Source organism: Myotis davidii, unplaced genomic scaffold (assembly GCF_000327345.1).
Source record: "Myotis davidii unplaced genomic scaffold, ASM32734v1 scaffold44, whole genome shotgun sequence".
NCBI classification, from domain to species: Eukaryota; Metazoa; Chordata; class Mammalia; order Chiroptera; family Vespertilionidae; genus Myotis; species Myotis davidii.
This window is the reverse complement of record NW_006299705.1, coordinates 17,570,899-17,590,349: the sequence shown is the minus strand read 5'-3', so window position 1 is coordinate 17,590,349 and position 19,451 is coordinate 17,570,899. Positions and strand designations below refer to the sequence as shown.

Sequence of the window (19,451 nt, the reverse complement as noted above, 5' to 3'; positions counted from 1 at the left end):
ATACTACGTAGCTGCAGCTGGACCTAACTCCTCTCTCAGAGCATTCCAGAACTATTTCCAGATGATTAGAACTAGGTAGAATGTCCTTTGTTATGTTTTATTGGTTGTCTTTCCATTTTGAATAGTAACCAAATCTTCAGTTCATTGATCTATGGGAGAATGTGTGCAAGTTATACATACACAGAGAAGGTATGGTTTACCAGTGGTTGAACCGGAAATGAGTTGGTGTATTTTGCCAAGATTTTAATTGCAAATATATAGATCAGTGTTCATCATATACAATCTTTGGAAACATGTGAAGAGGTATAAGAATATGATTGTCAGAAGGACTGGAGAAGAAAATAATTCTAATTTGCTGGGCTAGGAATCCTGGTCTACCAAAAAACAAAACAAAACAAAACATTGAGAGTAATTGAGAACCCATTACTGCAAAAGATTTTAAAACCAGGAAAAGGCTCAAACTCAATAGCCAGAAGAGGTTAACCTTCCCTTTTTGATCTCTGAATATTCAGTAAGGGGATACATTGTTTCTTAGCAATGTGGCAAAATTCAAAACTATTAAGGATCAATTAATTGATTGACTTAAACATCAAGGTTATAGCAAGATATCACATAGAAGATAGTTTAGTTTTATAACACTGCTAGGGAAAAATGATCATTAGTTCTAATCATGGAAACGAGAAGCAAAATGTGCAGAAATAGATATTTAAACATTTTATGATAAAAATGTACGTACTGATTTGGCAATGTATGCTATGTCATGCCATTGGGCAATGTGACTGGCCAAGCATTAACACCTTAGCACAATGGTTCTTGGCTCAGGAACAGAGCAGTCACAGGCAGTGTGTGGGGAGGGCGGGTGGAGGACACTAGAAACTTACAAAGAGGAAAGGGCAGGAGGAGGAGGAAGGATTGTAGCCCAATAAGCTAGAAGCCCCTTAGGTCTGTGGTTGGCAAACTGTGGCTCGCAAGCCACATGCGGCTCTTTGCTCAAGGGGCCAAAGAGCCGCATGTGGCTCACGGCCACAGTTTGCCGAGCCATAGTTTGCCGACCACTGCCTTAGGTGATTCTGAAACTCCCTGACATTAAGAATCACGACTGTAGGTAGTTTAAAGATGGCTTTATAGTGGGTCAGGGAAATGACTATTGTGTCCTACCACCTATTGTTGGCACTTTCCTCCAGGGGACAAACTCAGTCTCTTCATGCTTTCATTTGGTCAAAAGAAAGGAACCAGACCACAAGAGATATTAGGAAACATTAAAAAAATTACTTTTCAAAAGTACTTTCCAGCCAGAGCTAATATTGCCAGCCCAGGTGTTCCCTGAAGAGATATTCCTGTAGTGCCTCAAGAATACCTGTCCTCTCCAGTCTTATGGCCCTAAAGCTTAGTGGCTCTTGATACGTGCGATTATGCCTGTAGCTTACCCCCTTTTTTTATACTATAAGGAACTGTATGCTGTAGACATCACCAATCCCAATATTGCTGCCATTTTATAGGCAGATATCTTGTACCATTACAGAAACACTTAATAGTATACAGCTCATCTGCAAGGATTTTTTTAACCGTGCAATTTTCAAATGAAATAGTGATTAAATTTTCAGAAGATAATATTTGCCTATTTTTGTAGGTCAGGGGTCTAAAATACAAATGAAAATATGTGTTGGGTGATGTGAAGGAGTGTATCAGGCTAGTATGAATAGGGGGTGGTGGACTTTGTAACAAAGCTGACCATGCATTCCTCACCTTAAGGCTTTCAGACATTTTCAAAAACTGATCTCTTTTTTTCCCCATTTTTATTTGAGAGAGAGAGAAACATTGATTTGTTGTTTCACTTCTGTATGGTTTCATTGGTTGATTCGTGCATGTGCTCTGACCGGGGATTGAACCCTAAACCTTGGCGTATCATGATGACACTGACTGACTGAGCTACTGGCGAGGGTGAAACATTTTAGTACATTATGCAGGTCTAATGAAATTAGAATGAATGCTAATGGAAGAATCCTTTTCTGTTCCAGATACATAGAAATACTGCATAAAATTTAACAAAAATTTAAATAAATGAAGAGATAATCTAAGGGATAGTAAATATGAGAGAGGTTAAGAATCCTAGATGATAAAATATTCTGGCTACCAGTTTCAATTTTCTGCAGTAGGCCAAGCCCTCGAACACTGATACACCTTTGTAAATAAAATATTACAAAAAGATGCATGTCTAAAAGCCAGTGAGGCACTGTTTTAGATAAATTGTTGGCATGATGATGGCAAGACATAGTAATGGAATTATATAAAAGGCTTATGGAAACTTTGAGTGAAATGGGAGTAGTCAGATCCTTGCTTAGGCTCCAAATGTGGGACATGAACATCAAGCAATCCAGTTCATGGGGCAACCTCAGTATGATTCAGAATTCTAAGACCCTGTAGATAGCTTGAATTCTCACCAAGATTTCAGTGCACTGCCAAGGCCAGGTGAAGACTACTTACAGATAAGCTCTGTATAGTCCAACTATACAACTCAACATTAAAATAAACCCCAAACATTCCAATTAAAAAGTGGGCAATAGACACTTCTGAATAGACACTTCTTCAAAGAGGGCATACAAATGGCCAATAGACACAGGAAAAGATGCTCAAAGTCACTAGTCATAAGAGAAATACAAATGAAACCACAAGGAGATACCATCTCACACCTGTCAGAATGGTTATCACACCAATAAATCAACAAACAAGTGTTAGCTAGGATGTGAAGGAAAAGGAACTCTCATGCACTGTTGGTGCGAATGCAAATTGGTGCAGCCACTGTGGAAAACAGTACGGAGGGCCCTCAAAAAATTAAAAAGAGAATTGTTTCTTGACCCAGCAATTCCATTTCTGGGTATATATCCAATGAAACCCAAAACACAAATTTGAAAGTATATATGCACACCTATCTATGTTCAGTACAGCATTATTTACAATAACCAAGAAATTAAAGCAATCCAAGTGCCCATCAATAGACAAGTGGCTAAAAATATGGTGGTACATATACATAATGGAATATAACTTGGTGATAAAAAAGAACAAAATCGTACAATTTGTGATGGCATTGATGGACCTAGAGGGCAGTATGCCAAGTGAAATAAGTCAGAGAAAGACAAATACCATACGATTTCATTTATATGTGGAATCTAAAGAGCAAAATAAACAGAACAGAAACAGACTTATAGATACAAAGAACAGTGATGGTTATCAGAGGGGAGGGGATTGTGGGGTTGGGTGAAAAAAGTGAAGAGATTAAGAACTACAATTGATAGCCACAAATATAGTTATGGGGATGTAAGGTGCAGCATATGGAATATAGTCAATAATATTGTAGTAACTATGTATGGTGCCAGGTGGGTACTTGAAATATCGGGGACCACTTTGTAAAGTATATAATTGTCTAACCATTGTGCTGTACACCTGAAACTAATACAAAATAATATTGAATGTAAAGTGTAACTGAAAAATAAAACTAAAAAAATTCAATACCCACTTATAAATTCAGAGCAAACTATGAATATAAGAAAGCATTATGAACTGATAGTATATTCTAAAAATATAGAGCAAATAGCATAATTAATGGTAAAAATCTTAGAAACATTCTTATTTAGTTCAGGGATTGCATTTTATTAAAGAGTTTAGCCACCATAATTAAATAAGAACAAATAAAAATAGCAGAAATTAAAAGGAAGTAATACCATTCTTATAATTCACAAATTATATACTTGTCTACATAGGAATCACTAACACTAGTAGCAAAGTTCAGCAAGTGTGCTGGATCTAAGATAAATACACAAAAGTCAGCTATATTTGTAGGTACTAGAAACAATCAGAAAATGTAGATTTTTTAAAAAGATACCCTTTTGACAAATGTAACTAATGGTGTAACCACTACCATAACTCCCCAAATTCCCCTTATAACTCTCTCAGTCTCCTACCCTCACCCTCGACCTCTAATATCACTGATCTGATTTCTGTCTCAATGGTTTTTTCCTTCCCCAGAAAGTCAAGTACTAGTAAATGGAGTCTTACAGTTTTTAGTCTTTGCTATCTGATTTTTAAATTTTGTACATGTTTTGAATGTATTAATAGTTTCTTTTTATTCAAGGGTAGTATTCCATTGTATGGATGTTGATCCAATTGTATTAGTTGATGGTCACTTGGCTGTGGCGATTATTAATAAAACAGCTATAAAGATTTGTGTAGAGATAAAAAAGATAACTTATTATAAATAATGAATAGGAACACAAAACTTGGCTGATTTTAAGAAATTAGTTTAAATTAATTCTTCATGTTTTCCTAATGGCTTTCTCTTGCTTCTCTCTCTCTCCCTCCTCCTCCCTACCTCCTTGCCTGTCTCCGTTCCTCCCTCTCTTGCTCTCGGTATCATATCATTCTTTCAAACTATTTTATGTGATAGCTTTTAAATTTTCATTGTTGGAGAGGAATTATACTCAGCCATCTCAGAGAACAACCAAGGAACTGAACTCACCACTAATACTATGTAACCAATTCCTCTGGTGAAGCGGTTCTCAACCTGTGGGTCGAGACCCCTTTGGAGGTATAACAACCCTTTTACAGGGGCCGCCTAAGACCATCGGAAAACACATATATAATTACATATTGTTTTGTGATTAATCACTATGCTTTAATTATGTTCAATTTATAACAATGAAAATACATCCTGCATATCAGATATTTACATTACAATTCATAACAGTCGCAAAATTAGTTATGAAGTAGCAACGAAAATAATTTTATGGTTGGGGTCACCACAACATGAGGAACTGTATTAAAGGGTCCCGGCATTAGGAAGGTTGAGAACCACTTCTCTAGTGCATTGGGGAACCTCTCTCAACGCATTTGAACTGAGCCAAAGCCAACATTTAAATTTCAATGTGCTGCTTCCTAAACACTGCTGTGCAGTCGGCAACGCTCACGGGTTTATAACAGACATTTAGTCCTTGCTGCACACACACAGATTGCCGCTACATCCTCATTGAGACTGGCCACCCACCCCTTCTCCATCAGTCAGTAGATGTGGCCTTTCCTAACTCGGCATGATTATGTTAAATGGCACTATTAAAAAAAAGTTTTATTGACTTTTAGAGAGAGAGGAAAGGAGAGGGAGATAGAAACATTAATGTGTCCGTGAAATATCCATCCGCTGCCTCCTGCACGCCCCCAACCTGGGATTGAGCTGCAACCCTGGTATGTGCACTGACTGGACCCAGGAACCTTTACACAGGGTGACTCCCAACCAACTGAGCCACACCAGCCAGGGGAAATGTCACTCCACTGTCTCCTAGAACCCAGACAGCACTCCTGCCCCGCTACATTCCCAGCAACAAATATCCTTTTAGATACTGAGAAACCAGTGTGTAAAAGTTGAATTCAGCGCCCACAAACAAAACATCTGGAAGAGGCACTCTGTAGTTGGTCATCAGAAAACAAACTTTCCCCTGGACCTGCGGAGGCCACTCCTTGCTGATGTTCCCTGCAATGCGGGGTTTTCTCTCTGGAAAGCGCTCATACAGCAAACGCTCCAGGGCTGCTGACTAAGCGCACTGCCAGCTGATGCATAGGTGGGTGCCCAGGTCCCGCCCCTGAGGGGAGCTTCCTACACTCTCTGCTTCATTTTCCCCAGCTATAGGATGGGGGAGGGGGATGCCTCCTGGGCATTTGTAACTGAGGAACGCTGGGACCCTAAGTGTACAAAAGAGATTGTTAAATCTCTAATAAAAACACTTCTCATTCTTGAAAGAGAGATACAAAACACCCCTCAGGGATGGTACCCGATCTGGGTCTCAGGTTTTGATCACGGAAACAAACATGTTGCAACATCGGCCACGCCACACCCAGCATGTATCAGGTACATGGAGAGGTTACAGGGAGTGAACTCATTCTCTAAAACTGAGGTCACTCCGCGGTGGGGCAGGGCCGGGGGAAGGCGAGGGCCAACCCCCCAGAGATGAAAGTGCCAAGCCACACAGACGCAGCTGCTGTTTTAATTCCTTCAGCATTACTCCTGGGTCACACAGAACTCTGGATTTATAACCCTGCCCAGTCTGGTCACCACCCAGCAACAAACAAACAGTGTTACCAGCTGTCAACAAGGATCGACAAGTAGCACACGTTAACTTAGAACCCATTCGGAAAGAGACGAGGGAGAAGAGCGCATGTCCCAGCCCGGGGAAGCCAGCGACTGGGTCTGAGGCTGGGGCGCGCGGCCCGCCCCAGCGAAGGTGGCGGCTGGGCTGCCCGGGAAGCAGACGCAGCCTCGGAGGGAAGCGGCAGGAATCAGTACTCACTCTGCGTGCAGCTCCCGGGCCCAGACACTTCCGCTGGGGTTTCAGGGTGTTTGCATTCTTGGTTGGGCTCGCCCCGCGGTTCCAGTTTAGCTCTGAGCCTGCAAGGAGCTCCGGGGCGGTCCTGGGAAACGACGCAGGCTGCGCCCCGCCCTCCTCCCTCAGCAGCCCGTCACGGGGTGGCTTCCCGGAGGCCGGCTCACTGAGTGACCGGGCCTGTGATTCAGGCCGCTCTGCAGGCTGACAGTCTGCCGCTCCCAGGCTGTCACCCTTGGATTCTACCAACATAGGGGAGCAGCAGTGGGTGCTCTTTGTGGGTGCTCTATGCAAGTACACGCCCCACCCCCATCTCTCTTTTTAACCTATAAAGCAAATTAATCATGACCACCACCAGGGATTAGAAATTACATTTCCAATTGCATAATGGATTTTTTTTAAAGAGCAGTTTAACAGAGGCGGGATTTTGCTAAAAATTGTGACTAAATTTTTCAAAATAAAGAATGGATTTTAATCTGTTGAAAAAAAGTAAATGAATAAATACAGAATGAATGATGGGGTCAGAGAAAAGAGCTATGAAATTTTAAAAGACATATGGAAAGCCAACTTTTCCCAACCCCATAAACCAATGACGATGAAGACTGCGGACACTCAGCTTGGGGTGTGAGCGGAGGAGGTGGCGGTGGTCAGTGGTGGAGGAGCGGACACCTCAGACCCACCTCGTGACAGGTGAGCAGCCACGGCAGAGGTGACGGCCCGCTGGCATTACACAGATGGGGAGCCTTCTGCACAGTTTTGTACCCCCATCCACCCATCCACCCATCCCCCAGGAGTCAGAGCAGCTGGGGTCCCTCTGGCTGCTTCTACGAGGTGTTCCTCACAGCCACCTGTTTATTTTCATTTTTCACTTACTTCTGTTAAATAAAGCTGAAGTAAGAGCCCTTCCAACCCTAATATTCTATAATCCCTTGAGCAGAAGACCCTATCCTTGCAATTTTTTAAATCAAAATATAGATTAAAAATTCCTGTTTTATTTAATGTGTTTTCTTTCTCCTGTTCTTTTAAACTAAACCTCAGCTCATCTAGGTTTTACTGATATTTATTTCTCTTGTGACAAACCAGCACAGGGTGACTTATTTGGGCCACACCCCAGTAGAGTTCAATGAACTCTGGGTTCCATAGTCCCATGTTAGGCAGCATATCTCCCACAATAAACGAGTGTTTATGTGCTCCTGAAGAGTATAGATAAGCAATTACACTTTATGTAATAAAGACTCATATCTTGCAAGACAGGAAGAAAGTGGCTCCTTTCCTAAGAGATGAAGAAGGGCCTTAGTGCACCATGGTATCCTGTGGCTATCCAGTCGCCAAGCTCATCCTTTCTCCCAGTGTGGTCCTCACAGCATCTGCATCTGAAACACCTGAGGGCACCTATTGCATCTGTAAAATCCTGGGCCTTACCCCACCCTGGTAAATCAGAATCTCCTGGCTTGGGACCTGAGAATCTGTGTTTTCACCCGATTCTCCAATCAACGTTGAGATAATCTAAGGCGCAGGTACTCCAAACTACCCCCTTTCAGCACAATTCAGCATCCTTGCTCCTCACAGTGTGGCTACCAGACCAGAAACCTCAGCATCAACCAAAGCTTGTTAGAAAAGCTGAAGCTTGGCTTCACCCCAGACTTTCTGAGTCAGAATCATTTTAATAACCCCTCCCCCTGATTCAATATGCCCATTAAAATATGAAAATTACTGCTCTGGGTATTGTTTCTTAAACTCATGTTATATGTATATTATCTGTAATATATATTTTTAATCTGTAATTAGTATACTTAATTTATTTAATATTAAAAAATAGATTTACTTTTTAACTTTTCCTTTAGCTTTGTCTTAAGCAAAACTAGTCATGGGATCATGAGTTTGAAGTTCTAGTTTACTTCTTTAGAGCATATTAAAATACATGCACCATGCCCTAGCCGGCTTGGCTCAGTGGATAGAGCGTCAGCCTGCGGACCGATGGGTCCCAGGTTCGATTCCGGCCAAGGGCACATGCCTGGGTTGCGGGCTCGATCCCCAGTAGGGGCTGTGCAGGAGGCACACTCTCTCATCATTGATGTTTCTATCTCTCTCTCCTTCTCCCTTTCTCTCTGAAATCAATAAAGAAATATATTAAAAAAATACATGCACCATTATTAAAATAAAAATGCTTGCCGGTTAACACACAGTCATCTCACTAACTACAGGTAGCCCAAGGCACTGTGGGTGAGGCTGACACTGAAGGCCGGAATACCTCGCACAGCACACAGAGGGTGCAGCCAGCCCCTCACCAGATGATAGAGGAGACAAGCCAGTGCCTCTGAATGGAGAGCTGTGTGCGCATCTTTAACACAGCTGTTTATGGCAGAACCAGGACCAAAATCACAAAGCATTTCTCTGATGGGTGCTTATTAGCGTTCCTCCCCTTCAGCTGGAGAAAAGCTGTTTGTACCTTCTTCTGTTTTAAAACCCTAATGTCACTAAACAACCTATCATCTGTGATTCCCTTCAGCTCAGTTAGGTAATTCCCTTGTTCTCCCTTCCATGGTGGGTGTCTGTCAGTTGGCAGCTGACCACACACATTTACAAACCCTCATACATACTGATAATTTCCCACCTACTCAATTTTCACCTTCCCAAAGTACCATCCAGAATACTCACAACCCCTTCCCCTGCAGCAAGGTGGAGGCATGTGACTTGTGTTGGCCAATCGGATGTGCCAACGAAGAATGGGCTTGGAATTAAGCAGTGTGAGGATGGCACTGTCCACCAGGAAATCTATGTTACGATAAGGCTTGTCAGTCTTCCAAATTGGCAGCGGCAGAATTTCTGGCATCTGGTCCTACATGTGATAGGTGCTGAGCTGTCGCTGCAGCAGGAGAGGCTCCCACAGATTTCTGGATTTCTCTAGGGCAGTGATGGCGAACCTTTTGAGCTCAGCGTGTCAGCATTTTGAAAAACCCTAACTTAACTCTGGTGCCGTGTCACATATAGAAATTTTTTGGTATTTGCAACCATAGTAAAACAAAGATTTATATTTTTGATATTTATTTCATATATTTAAATGCCATTTAACAAAGAAAAATCAACCAAAAAAATGAGTTTGCGTATCACCTTTGACGCGTGTCATAGGTTCGCCATCACTGCTCTAGGAGCTACCTGCTATCTTTAATTTTTTTTTTTTGGCTTGGACTAGTCCGAGTGGGTTCCAATTGGAATTAATAATCTTAACTAATACATCTTCTTAACAGCTGTGGTCTTCTACAGAGAGATTCCTAATGCAGGGTCAACTTTGGTTTCCTCCCCTGAACAGAGAGATGGTTATGACAGAAGTTGCCTGACAACTCTTTCAGCAATAAAGTTGAATGACATGATGAATCACAACTGTTTTCAATGGGCTTTAATTAGAGCCTAATAATTTCTGTAGCCTCATTAGTCTTCATTATTAATTTTTCAAAAAAAATTGAATTTTAAGCCCTAAAAATCTTACAATAATTATTTTGAGTTAGAAATTGCGATGCCACTTAAACGCTTTGGATCTTCCAAGACCAGCACTTCACGGCATAAGTGATATTATTCATGCATGTAATTACTCATTTTGTAAGAATTCTTATTAAACAGTTCTGAAATACATGGTGACTATTCTATAATACATTGCTTACACATAAGCTTCAAATTAAGTATTTAATATTAAAGACAGACTTGGTTTTCTTAATAATTGTAAATGTATCGTTTATTTTAACTTTCAAGTAGAATGTGTCCAAAATAAAAAAAACAAAACCCCAGGATTAATTCTCACCGCCAATTACATCTATTATTTTGTCATGCCTTTTGAAAATGTACTGAGAAAATATTATTTTTGTCTGTGTGTTATGAAAATTACTTGTGTAATAAAAGCTTCAAATGATCACAAATGCTATTATTACCCCCAGCTTTTCCAAATTAGTCATAGGAATGATTTTTTTTTTAAGTGATAATGATACTGAGTTAAAGCCCTTTCAATCTGGATCAAAAGAAGAAATAAGAAAGTATATTTTATAATATATATATTTATTTTTCTTCCAATCTGTGTAAGAGTTAAAGATAAAGGAAAGAGTTAAGAATTAAACCCAGGGAGAACTAATATTCAGGAAACTGGTGAAGCAAAGTGAGCCGGGAAACCATGGTGAGATAGAGTAACAGGAGAGAGAAGGATGGAGTCGGGAAGGATGGTGTTTTAGAAGCCAAGTAAAGAATGTCAAGATTGCCATTAAATGGGAAAACATGTGGCTAAAATATCTCCACCTCCCAGCTCCCACCCTCACCAGCTTCCTGAGGCAGAGCAGGCTTTGGGGGAGACATCTAGTTCTCTATAACCATTCCACTGCAGAATGATTAAATGATAATTTCCTGTGTGAAAATAAAAGATGGGGAAGGTACTGCTTCTTATGGGAAAGGTACTGCTTCTTACGGCAAAGCTCAAGAAAAACTGAGTGTGGTTTTCCACAATGTACAGACCTTCCAAGAGTTTAGGCACTAACAATTCTGGAAACCACTTATAAATGATCTCACGGGCTTGTCATTTTGCCAATGAGGCTTCTCATTTTTAGAGGCATAACTTCAGTATCTATACTAATAAAAGGGCAATATACTAATTAGACTGGAATCTTCCAGATGACCTTCCAGACATCCTTCCTGACAAAGCTGGACCCAGGCGAAGCCGCCCGCGATCCCAGGTGCCTGCAGCCAGCCAGAAGGAGGACAGCCTGGGTCCCAGGTACGGGGGCCGAGGCAGAGTCAGTTAGGGGCGATCAGGCAGGCAGGCGAGCAGTTAGGAGCCAGTGGACCTGGATTGTGAGGGGGATGTCCGACTGCCGGTGTAGACCCGATCCCTGAGGGGACATCCCCTAAGGTGGTCCCAGATTGGAGAGGGTGCAGGATGGGCTGAAGGAACCACCCCCCATGCACCGGGCCTCTAGTAAGTTAAATAAAGGTCCTAATACCAGAAAAGACAACATGTCTGGAAAAATTGTTTTTAGTTAGCCTGGTGTTCAACTCTGTGCCCAACCTCTTCTCATTTCTCAGCTGAGTTTTGGTTTTGGCACCTTTTAGGGGCTTGGAAAGCAGCTAGGGTTCTGGGAGGCAATAAAAATTAACTTCACCAAGCAAGAAACCTACATGAGAAAATCCGCAGACCTCCTTAGGAGAGCCACCAGGTTTAAAGGAAAAATGCTTATTTTAAAAGTTGTTTAGACAGACTTGAAATAGGTTAAGGTTTTTGATAACCTTGCAACATACTGGAAGAAGACAAGTAGAAGTGGCCTGAACGTAACTATTTTACGTATTATTAACTACTAGCTAAAATTGCAGTTTCTTGTCTTGAAAGGTGATGTTTCAGTGATTTTTATAAATTGCAAAGCTTTGAAATGTTACATTACCAAAAAGTACTCAATCAGATTTTATGAGGCCCAGCACATCCAGGATCTGTGTGAACAGGAAACCTGGGCTCAGACTCTAACTCCATCTTACTGGCTCTGTGACCTTGTCAAGGTTACTTAACCTCTCTGAGCCCTGGTCTCCTCAGGTAAAAACGAATAATAATTGTAAGGTTATGTGGGATTACATAAGATAATTATATAGCACACGTAGCAGAGAGCCTTGTGTGGTTAATGCTCAGAGTGAGACAATTTGAATTATTTTCTAAAGAAGTGGGAGGACTATATTTCTACTCATAGTATGCACAAAGTCCAATATTATTAGAGATATTTATGAAAATAATATACATTGTACACATTAAACAATGGCAGTAAAAATTACAATATAAATGGTTTTACTAGGTTTTAAATCCAATCATTAAGAAATTGCATTCCCGCCCCCAATTCACAAACGATACATTGTTGAAAACCTTTCGGTGATATAGGACACTGTAAGCCCCACCTACTAATGGTATACCCTAGCGTAAGGTCCCCTCATGGTTTTATCAATAAAATTATTAGGAAATGACTGACCGTGGTGGCCGGGGCTCTTCCACCAGCATGGGTTCTGGAGGGCTGACTGCTCTCATGGCTTGTGGCTTTTTTCTTGAAAATAGAAAATATTTGTTTCATTGGGGGAAAACATCTTAACAATGTAGTCAAGTGCAAATTTTCATACCAACACAAATATCCTCTCAAGCAAAAATCAGACTATCACATGCTAACAAAAAAATTACATCATGTAATTTTTTATACCTTTGCCTGAAGACTACATCAATATTGAAAAGAAAGAGTAAGTTGAGTAAATCCCAGCTGGTCAATATTCAGTGCTTTTGGGGAACAGGAAAATCCTCCCATAGGCCATTGCTGTCTCCACCACAGTGCGCTTCCAGAAACTCAGGAGCAGTGGCCTCCTCCCTACAGTGCTAGCGAGAGAACATAGTACAGCCACCCTCTAAGCAGGTGACTTAGGGAAAGTAGCAAAGAGGAAATTCTACTTCTAAAAATTTATCGTTGGGAAATAATAGAGCAAAGGCCTTCTTTCTTCCAAGACACTTATCACAGTAGTCTTACATCAAAAAATTGAAAACAATATAAGTAATAATGAATGCTTATTGTGTACTTACCATGTGCCAGGTAATTATTCTATTAGAATAATGGAATTATATATTCCATTATAATAATATATTCTATTACTATCTGAGAGTATTATTGTAAGTGCTCTAAGCATGTAGTAACTTATTTCATCCTTACATTACTGGATATAATGCTGGGACTACTGTTACCCCATTTTATGGAAGAGGGGACTGAGGAATTGAATGGGTACAAAATGTGGCCATGGTCACAGCCAGTAAAAAGGAGGATGTCTGCTTCAGATCCCTTCTTATCTCCTTATCCTGCCTCCTGCAATCGGGGGTTATGCTATGGACATCTACAGGATGAACTAAGCCATTATTAAAACTCATATTGAGAAGAACCTTTCATTAAAAGAAAATATTCATATTTTATATAAAGAAATTCAGACTATAAGATAGCAGGTAGAGTATTATTCTGCAGTTCATATGGCTTATCTTCTGATGGTAGTGTTAAGACTGATTTTTAAAAATATTCTTCATTGTGCTTCTTTGTATTTTCTTATATAACTGTAACTATTCAACTGATAAAAGGACAATGAATGGGGGAGGAGGAGAAATGTAAAATACACAGTTACTTTCTGAACAAGGCCTTGATAGCTTATATTTCTCATTAACATGTATATTTCAAAGAAGCAAGCATATAAACTATAAAGTTTTATCAAATAAAATGGTGAGATTAGGCTCCATCTATAAAATATGAATAATGGACTCTTTACACAGAATACATATTAAAGAGTTGTATATCTATGCAGCAAAAAATTAAAAAATACATAATTGAGAAAATTTTGGTTTAATTGTTTAACATTCAGTGAGACTAGTTAGCAAAATTTGCTTTGCTTCATATTTTTGAAATGCCTGCCACGGAAGCTTGAGTAGAAGCCTCGTTTTCCTTCAGGGTAAACGTTGCCTTAGCAGGAAGAAAAGCCAAACCTTAGCTTCCTGTCCTCAAAGTATAATCTCTATGTACCCAGTGGCTGACCATTCTCAGAGTTCAGGAAGATCGGTCACCGAAACGGAAAGGTGGACACATTTTATAAAATGGGTATCAAAAGGGCCTCAGAGGCACTTGCAGGAGCCCCAGGCTCCCAGGCACCACCTGTAGACTAAACGGTCTCTCCAAAGCACACACGCACTACCATCAACCAAGGGAAGAAAAATCCCAGGTAAACTGATGGAAATAACAGAGGCTGCTAAAAAGCTAGCAATGCAGGTATGATATAGGGGTGGTGAAAGGAGGGGATGGCCTAAATTTTATCCATATCACAAGGCTCTTTTAAAAATATAAAGTGTCCTAACAAACAGCTCTGATAAGCACTGTGTATACTCGGATTCAGAGTAAGGGACCAGGCCTAAGAAATAAAGACAAGACCACAGCAATGGGGTTGCTCATCTTAACCTTGTTGCCCTTTCAACCTCCTCATTTTGCAGGGAGGAGACTTCTGTCCAGAGAGGTCACGCCATTATCCGGTGCTCCCCAGCTGCCCCACACTCCAGCTATTGGTGTGTGGTCTCAGCTACAACCAAGGAAGGTCACGTTCCGGTGCTGTGCTAACTAGCGCTCCCATTCATCACGTCCAGGCCCACATTCCAAACCCTGGCTCATCTGTAAACGAATTCCACTGCCACACACAAGAATTCAAAAACTTGCCTTTGTCTGAGTTGTAGAACTATTAAGTTAAAAGCAGTAACTATTTAGACACATGCTGATTTTTATTTTACCTGTACATCAAATCAAAGTGTACTCTTAAAATATTGATTTACTAATAAGTTCAAGGTCTTCTAACTCAAAAGATGATTCAAAAGCTGAGGACCTCTCAGCTTTCCTATGGGTATGGCCTGTCCCTCGAAGCTGCCCTTGTCCTCCGAGCCACCTGGACTACCTGGTTTACAAAGGACCAATTCAATTCAGCTGAAACAAGGACAGAATTCGTAAAAAAAAAATCTTTCATGAAATTTTTATCTAACAAATATTTATTAAGCCCTTAGTCAATGTCAAGCACTTAAAAGATAATAGAAAAGCTTAGAAATATATACAAATACCAAATCACAGATTCTTTATTCTCAGATTAGTGACAATCATTTAACTATAGATGGTTCGGCTGATATATAAGACTTGGTTCTCTTTCTCCAATTGTGTCTGACTTTACTCATTCATTCTTTCATTCATTTGATCATTGGACAGACATTTATTGAACCCTGGTCCTATTCTAGGCAGTAGAGATGTAATGATCATTTAAACAGAAAAAAAGTCCTATTCTTACAGTGCTTACAGTACAGTCAGAGGACTCTAACTAAGCCAACAAAAACCAAAATGATTTCAGTGAATAAAGACACTAAAACAGGGTAATGACACTAAAACAGGGTGACTGGCTGAGGGCTGCTTCCGACGGGATAGACAAAAGTGATGTTTGACTGAGACCTGACTGCAAATAAACCAATCATGTAAATATGGGGTGGGGGAGGGGAGGCATTCTAGGGGGACAGAGCAGCATGCACACAGGCCCTGAAGGGAATGAGCTTGGCAAGTCTGAGGAACAGAAAGAAGTTAGTGCAGGTGAAGCAAGGCGGGCATAGGCATGTGGTATGAGACGAAACAGGATGCTGGATCAAGATATTTGAACTGAGTGACAGAGGCTTAGGATGGCCCCACAGTCAGGTGTGTTTGAGATCACCAGTTTCTTCCAGCATTGGCCTGCTTCCTGATCTTTTCTGGGTGCCATCTAGCCCTCATGAGTCCTCCCTGGCCTCCACGTGAAAAGTTCTCAAAGTCCTCTGGCTTCCAGTCACCTCCTGCTTAGTTTGACAGGTGTCTTCCTCACCCTCACCCCCCAGCTCCTCACCATCATCATTGGCCCTCAGACAGCCCACTCAGGCCTGGACACATCTCTCACACATCTCTCGGATACTGCTGAGTCGAGTTCAACACCATATTCACTAACTAGTACTAGGGCTGGATCTACCCTCAGATAAAACAGAACTAATTCATTTACTCACAGAAGGCTCAAAATAAGCTCATTTATCTATGACTCTGCATTTGTCCCAACATACAAATTAACTCTAGTCTTTAAGAGATCAAGATGTTAAATGAGGATATCAATACTATGATAACTCAAATTTTGAGTTAAATTATTTTTCCATAAATCTATAGACTGAAGGCCATGGAGCAGCTTTTTCCTTGCCAACCAATCATTTTCCTTCTAATTTGTGTGCCCTTCTCTGTTTAAGTTTTATAGAAAGGAAATTATCAGGAGCAGCCTGCCCCTGATCCCTACATGTCAAATCGCAGGCCTGGCTGAGTCATGCCCTCCTAGCAGTTCATCATGTCACAGGGCCTCAGTCCTCCCGATTGACAGGGACAGAGGTGCCCTCCTCGCCCGATTTGCCTCTACTGGACTCACACTGCAGGACATCAAGTCTGGTCCAGTTACAGAGAGCATGAGTAATCCCTCCTGCTCAGGCACAGGCTCCTGAGTGTGCACGGGCCCCGATTCCATGCACTATGCAACCACACCTGCTCCTGGAAGGCGCCTTCCTCACCCCCAAAAGTGGGCAGAGTCTGACAGCCAAGAGACACACAAAGAGGCACCTCATGCTGGAGCAGAGACGTTCAATAAAGAATGTCCAGATTAGATCAATTCTCTGTGCAGTTGCAGGAAGGCATGAAAAGAATTACTTGACTTTTTTTGTATTTGTTGTAGTGCATAATAAACAGTTTTATTGAATGACTCAGAACTCAAGTCTTAAAAGCTGTTTGCAAAGTCGCAATGAAGGACCAAGAGGCAGACAGAGAGCTGCTCAATGACTATCTCCTAAAAAACCTCAGGAAAGGCCCTGGGCGTGAAGCTCCGTGCCAGCTGTGATTTGGTGGCTCTGCAAAGAAAGGTGCCGCATCCTCTATGGTTCTGTCTTTTGATGTATGTGGCAAGAATTCTGGCTCCACCAAGAGTCAGCTATGAAACCTTGGACAAGTTAATTTTCTCATCGGAAAAATGGAATGGCCCTACCCACACTTCCGAGGGAGACTGTGAGGATGAAAGGAGATGAGGGATGGCCTGAGGCCTGTTGCACAGGTTGGAAATCCCTCCCCTAAAGCAGTGGTTCTCAACCCTGGCTGCACATTAGAATCACCTGGGAATCTTTTTAAAATCCTGATTTCTGGGCCTCATCCTCCGGAAAGTCTGTTTCTTTGTTATGGGGCGGGACCACAACATTAGTAACAAAGAAACAGAATTTCCGGAGGATGGGGCCCAGAAATCAGGATTTTAAAAAGATTCCCAGGTGATTCTAATGTGCAGCCAAGGTTGAGAACCACTGCTCTAAAGAGACAGGCCCAAGGTCCTTGACATCAATCAAACACACTGATCTCCCCAGGGGGACACCCATGGGCCTAGTTTTAACGCATTCGGAGTCCTGAGAATCTCCCATGAGATTTTATTATTTATATCAACAAGAAAAAAGTAATTGTTTTTTCACTGGATAGGAAAAAAAAGTGATTTTTTCCTTAGAACTATGATTCTAATAAGGGACACACTTAAGTTACTTGGAAACAATTTGATGCTTTTGAGGTTGGCTCTTAAGCTTTGTTGAATGAGAGCAGCTTTGAGACTAGGAGTAACTTTTTTTCAGTGCAGAGATGATACCCTTCAGAATACTCTACCCAGCGATTCTGACTAGTGGGAGCATGTCCTGTCCTGGCCCTGTGCGAGCTCTGGAGATCACATGGAAATATAAATATGATGCACCTACCCACAGACAGATGTACAATCATTCAATACATCCCAGCTATGGGGAGCCCGGGACCATTCACAGCGTTCACGCTGGAAGGCCTGCCCACTAAGGGGGCCTGCCAGAGCCAGTCAGCGGGTCCCAGCTGTTCTGCAGTCGATGTCAAAGGTGAACTTAGTGCAGTAGTTCTCAACCTTCCTAATGCCGTGACCCTTTAATATAGTTCCTCAAGTTGTGGTGACCCCCAACCATAAAATTATTTTCGTGGCTACTTCATAACTGTAATTTTGCTACTGTTATGAATCGTAATGTAAATATCTGATATGCAGGATGTATTTTCATTGTTACAAATCCTCGAGTCAAAAAGTTGGCCCACCCCTGCTCTAGATCCACAGGTTGAGAACCCCTGGCTTAGTGGATAGAGTGTTAGTCTGCGGACTGAAGGGTTCCGGGTTTAATTCAGGTCAAGGGCACAGGGCTTGGTCCCCAGTTGGGGGTGTGCAGGAAGCAGTCAATCAATGATTCCCTCTCATCATTGATGTTTCTATCTCTCTCTTCCTCTCCCTTCCTCTCAGAAATCAATAAAAGTAAATTTTAAGAAGTATGAAATAAAATTTAAAGAAGGTGACGGCCCCTCTGGCCTTGCTGGGATGGGGCCCCCAGGTGCCAACACTGTCACATGGGTCTGGGAGTGGGGGAGGAAGAGGAGTGACTCAGAGTCATTACAATCTACAGGAATGGGCATGACCTCAGTGTGTTTCCTGAAAGTTGCAAGGGCCTATATGAGGTATTACAGAGGTGTCAGGTCAGGATACTGCCAAGGCGAGTTCAACAGTTTTTGTTGCACATTTAAGCCTCAGCAGAGTATCTGGAAAGCACTAAACTCGTTAGTATAGGGACAAAAAAGTAAGTCAACGACAAGGCTTACGGCTGAGAAAAACTGAATAACCCAACTCCAGACTATTTCCAAGCCCCTTTAAGAGTACAGGTTTCGTTCTCTTTTGTGTTAATGACGTTCTTAGGTAAGGATATTTAGATTCAAAAGTGAGGAGTGTTTCTACCTTAAACTAAAAATTCCCTGACAATGACACGAAATAGTGGTTTTCAGATACTGGACAGCAGGCGCCCAGGACAGTGCCCCTAAGAGGGAAAGGAGAAGGGAGGGGAGGGCTGACACAGCCTGTGGCTCGCAGCTCCCAGGCGACTGGAAGGGCTGTGAAGGGGGGACCAGCAGAAGCTGCTGGTCTCTCTGGTATGAGGCCAGGGGCCTCCAGGGGCTCCCAGGGAGAACACGGGACAGGAGAGCTGCAGAGAGCGCGCCAGACACCGAGGCGAGCCAGCGTCTGGGGCAGAGGCACAATCACTGGGGCTCACACAGGCCAGGCCAGGATGTGTTCCCAGCAGTGAGTCACTGGGTGGGATATGCAGATGAAAGGCAGTCCCCCTCCACAGGCTCTCTGGTCCAGCCGAACAAAGCTTCAGAGCAAACCCACAGGATCAAACTGTTTTCAGGTAACCTAACTGTGTCCTGGAACAAAGCTCACAAAAACTTAAGGCAACAACAAACAAGCACCCAACAAGACAAAATGTACATCTGTTTGGCATCTAATAAAAAATTACAAGGCATGCATAGAAGCAGGAAAATACAACTTGTTTTCTGTTTGCAGGGAAATACAATGTTCAAAAGGCTAGTCTCTTGATGGCAGTACTGCCCCCACGAATCACACATGTAATAAATTGGCTTAGAACTGATATACACATTTTCTGACATTTTG

At 41.9% G+C, this 19,451-nt stretch overlaps 1 protein-coding gene across 6 annotated transcripts in view; it reads right to left on the bottom strand.

The window, feature by feature from the left end:
* Nucleotides 1-19,451, bottom strand: part of CAST (calpastatin) — a 110,780-nt gene that overhangs the window by 65,462 nt on the left and 25,867 nt on the right. For 4 of the 6 annotated variants that reach the window (XM_006775549.2, XM_006775550.2, XM_006775551.2 and 1 more), the window contains exon 3: nucleotides 12,350-12,421. In XM_006775549.2, the coding sequence (XP_006775612.1) occupies nucleotides 12,350-12,421 (72 nt within the window). Of the gene's footprint in view, nucleotides 1-6,332; nucleotides 6,589-12,349; nucleotides 12,422-19,451 lie in introns of those variants that run through there. The other 2 variants (XM_006775554.2, XM_006775556.2) reach the window with 1 other exon arrangement.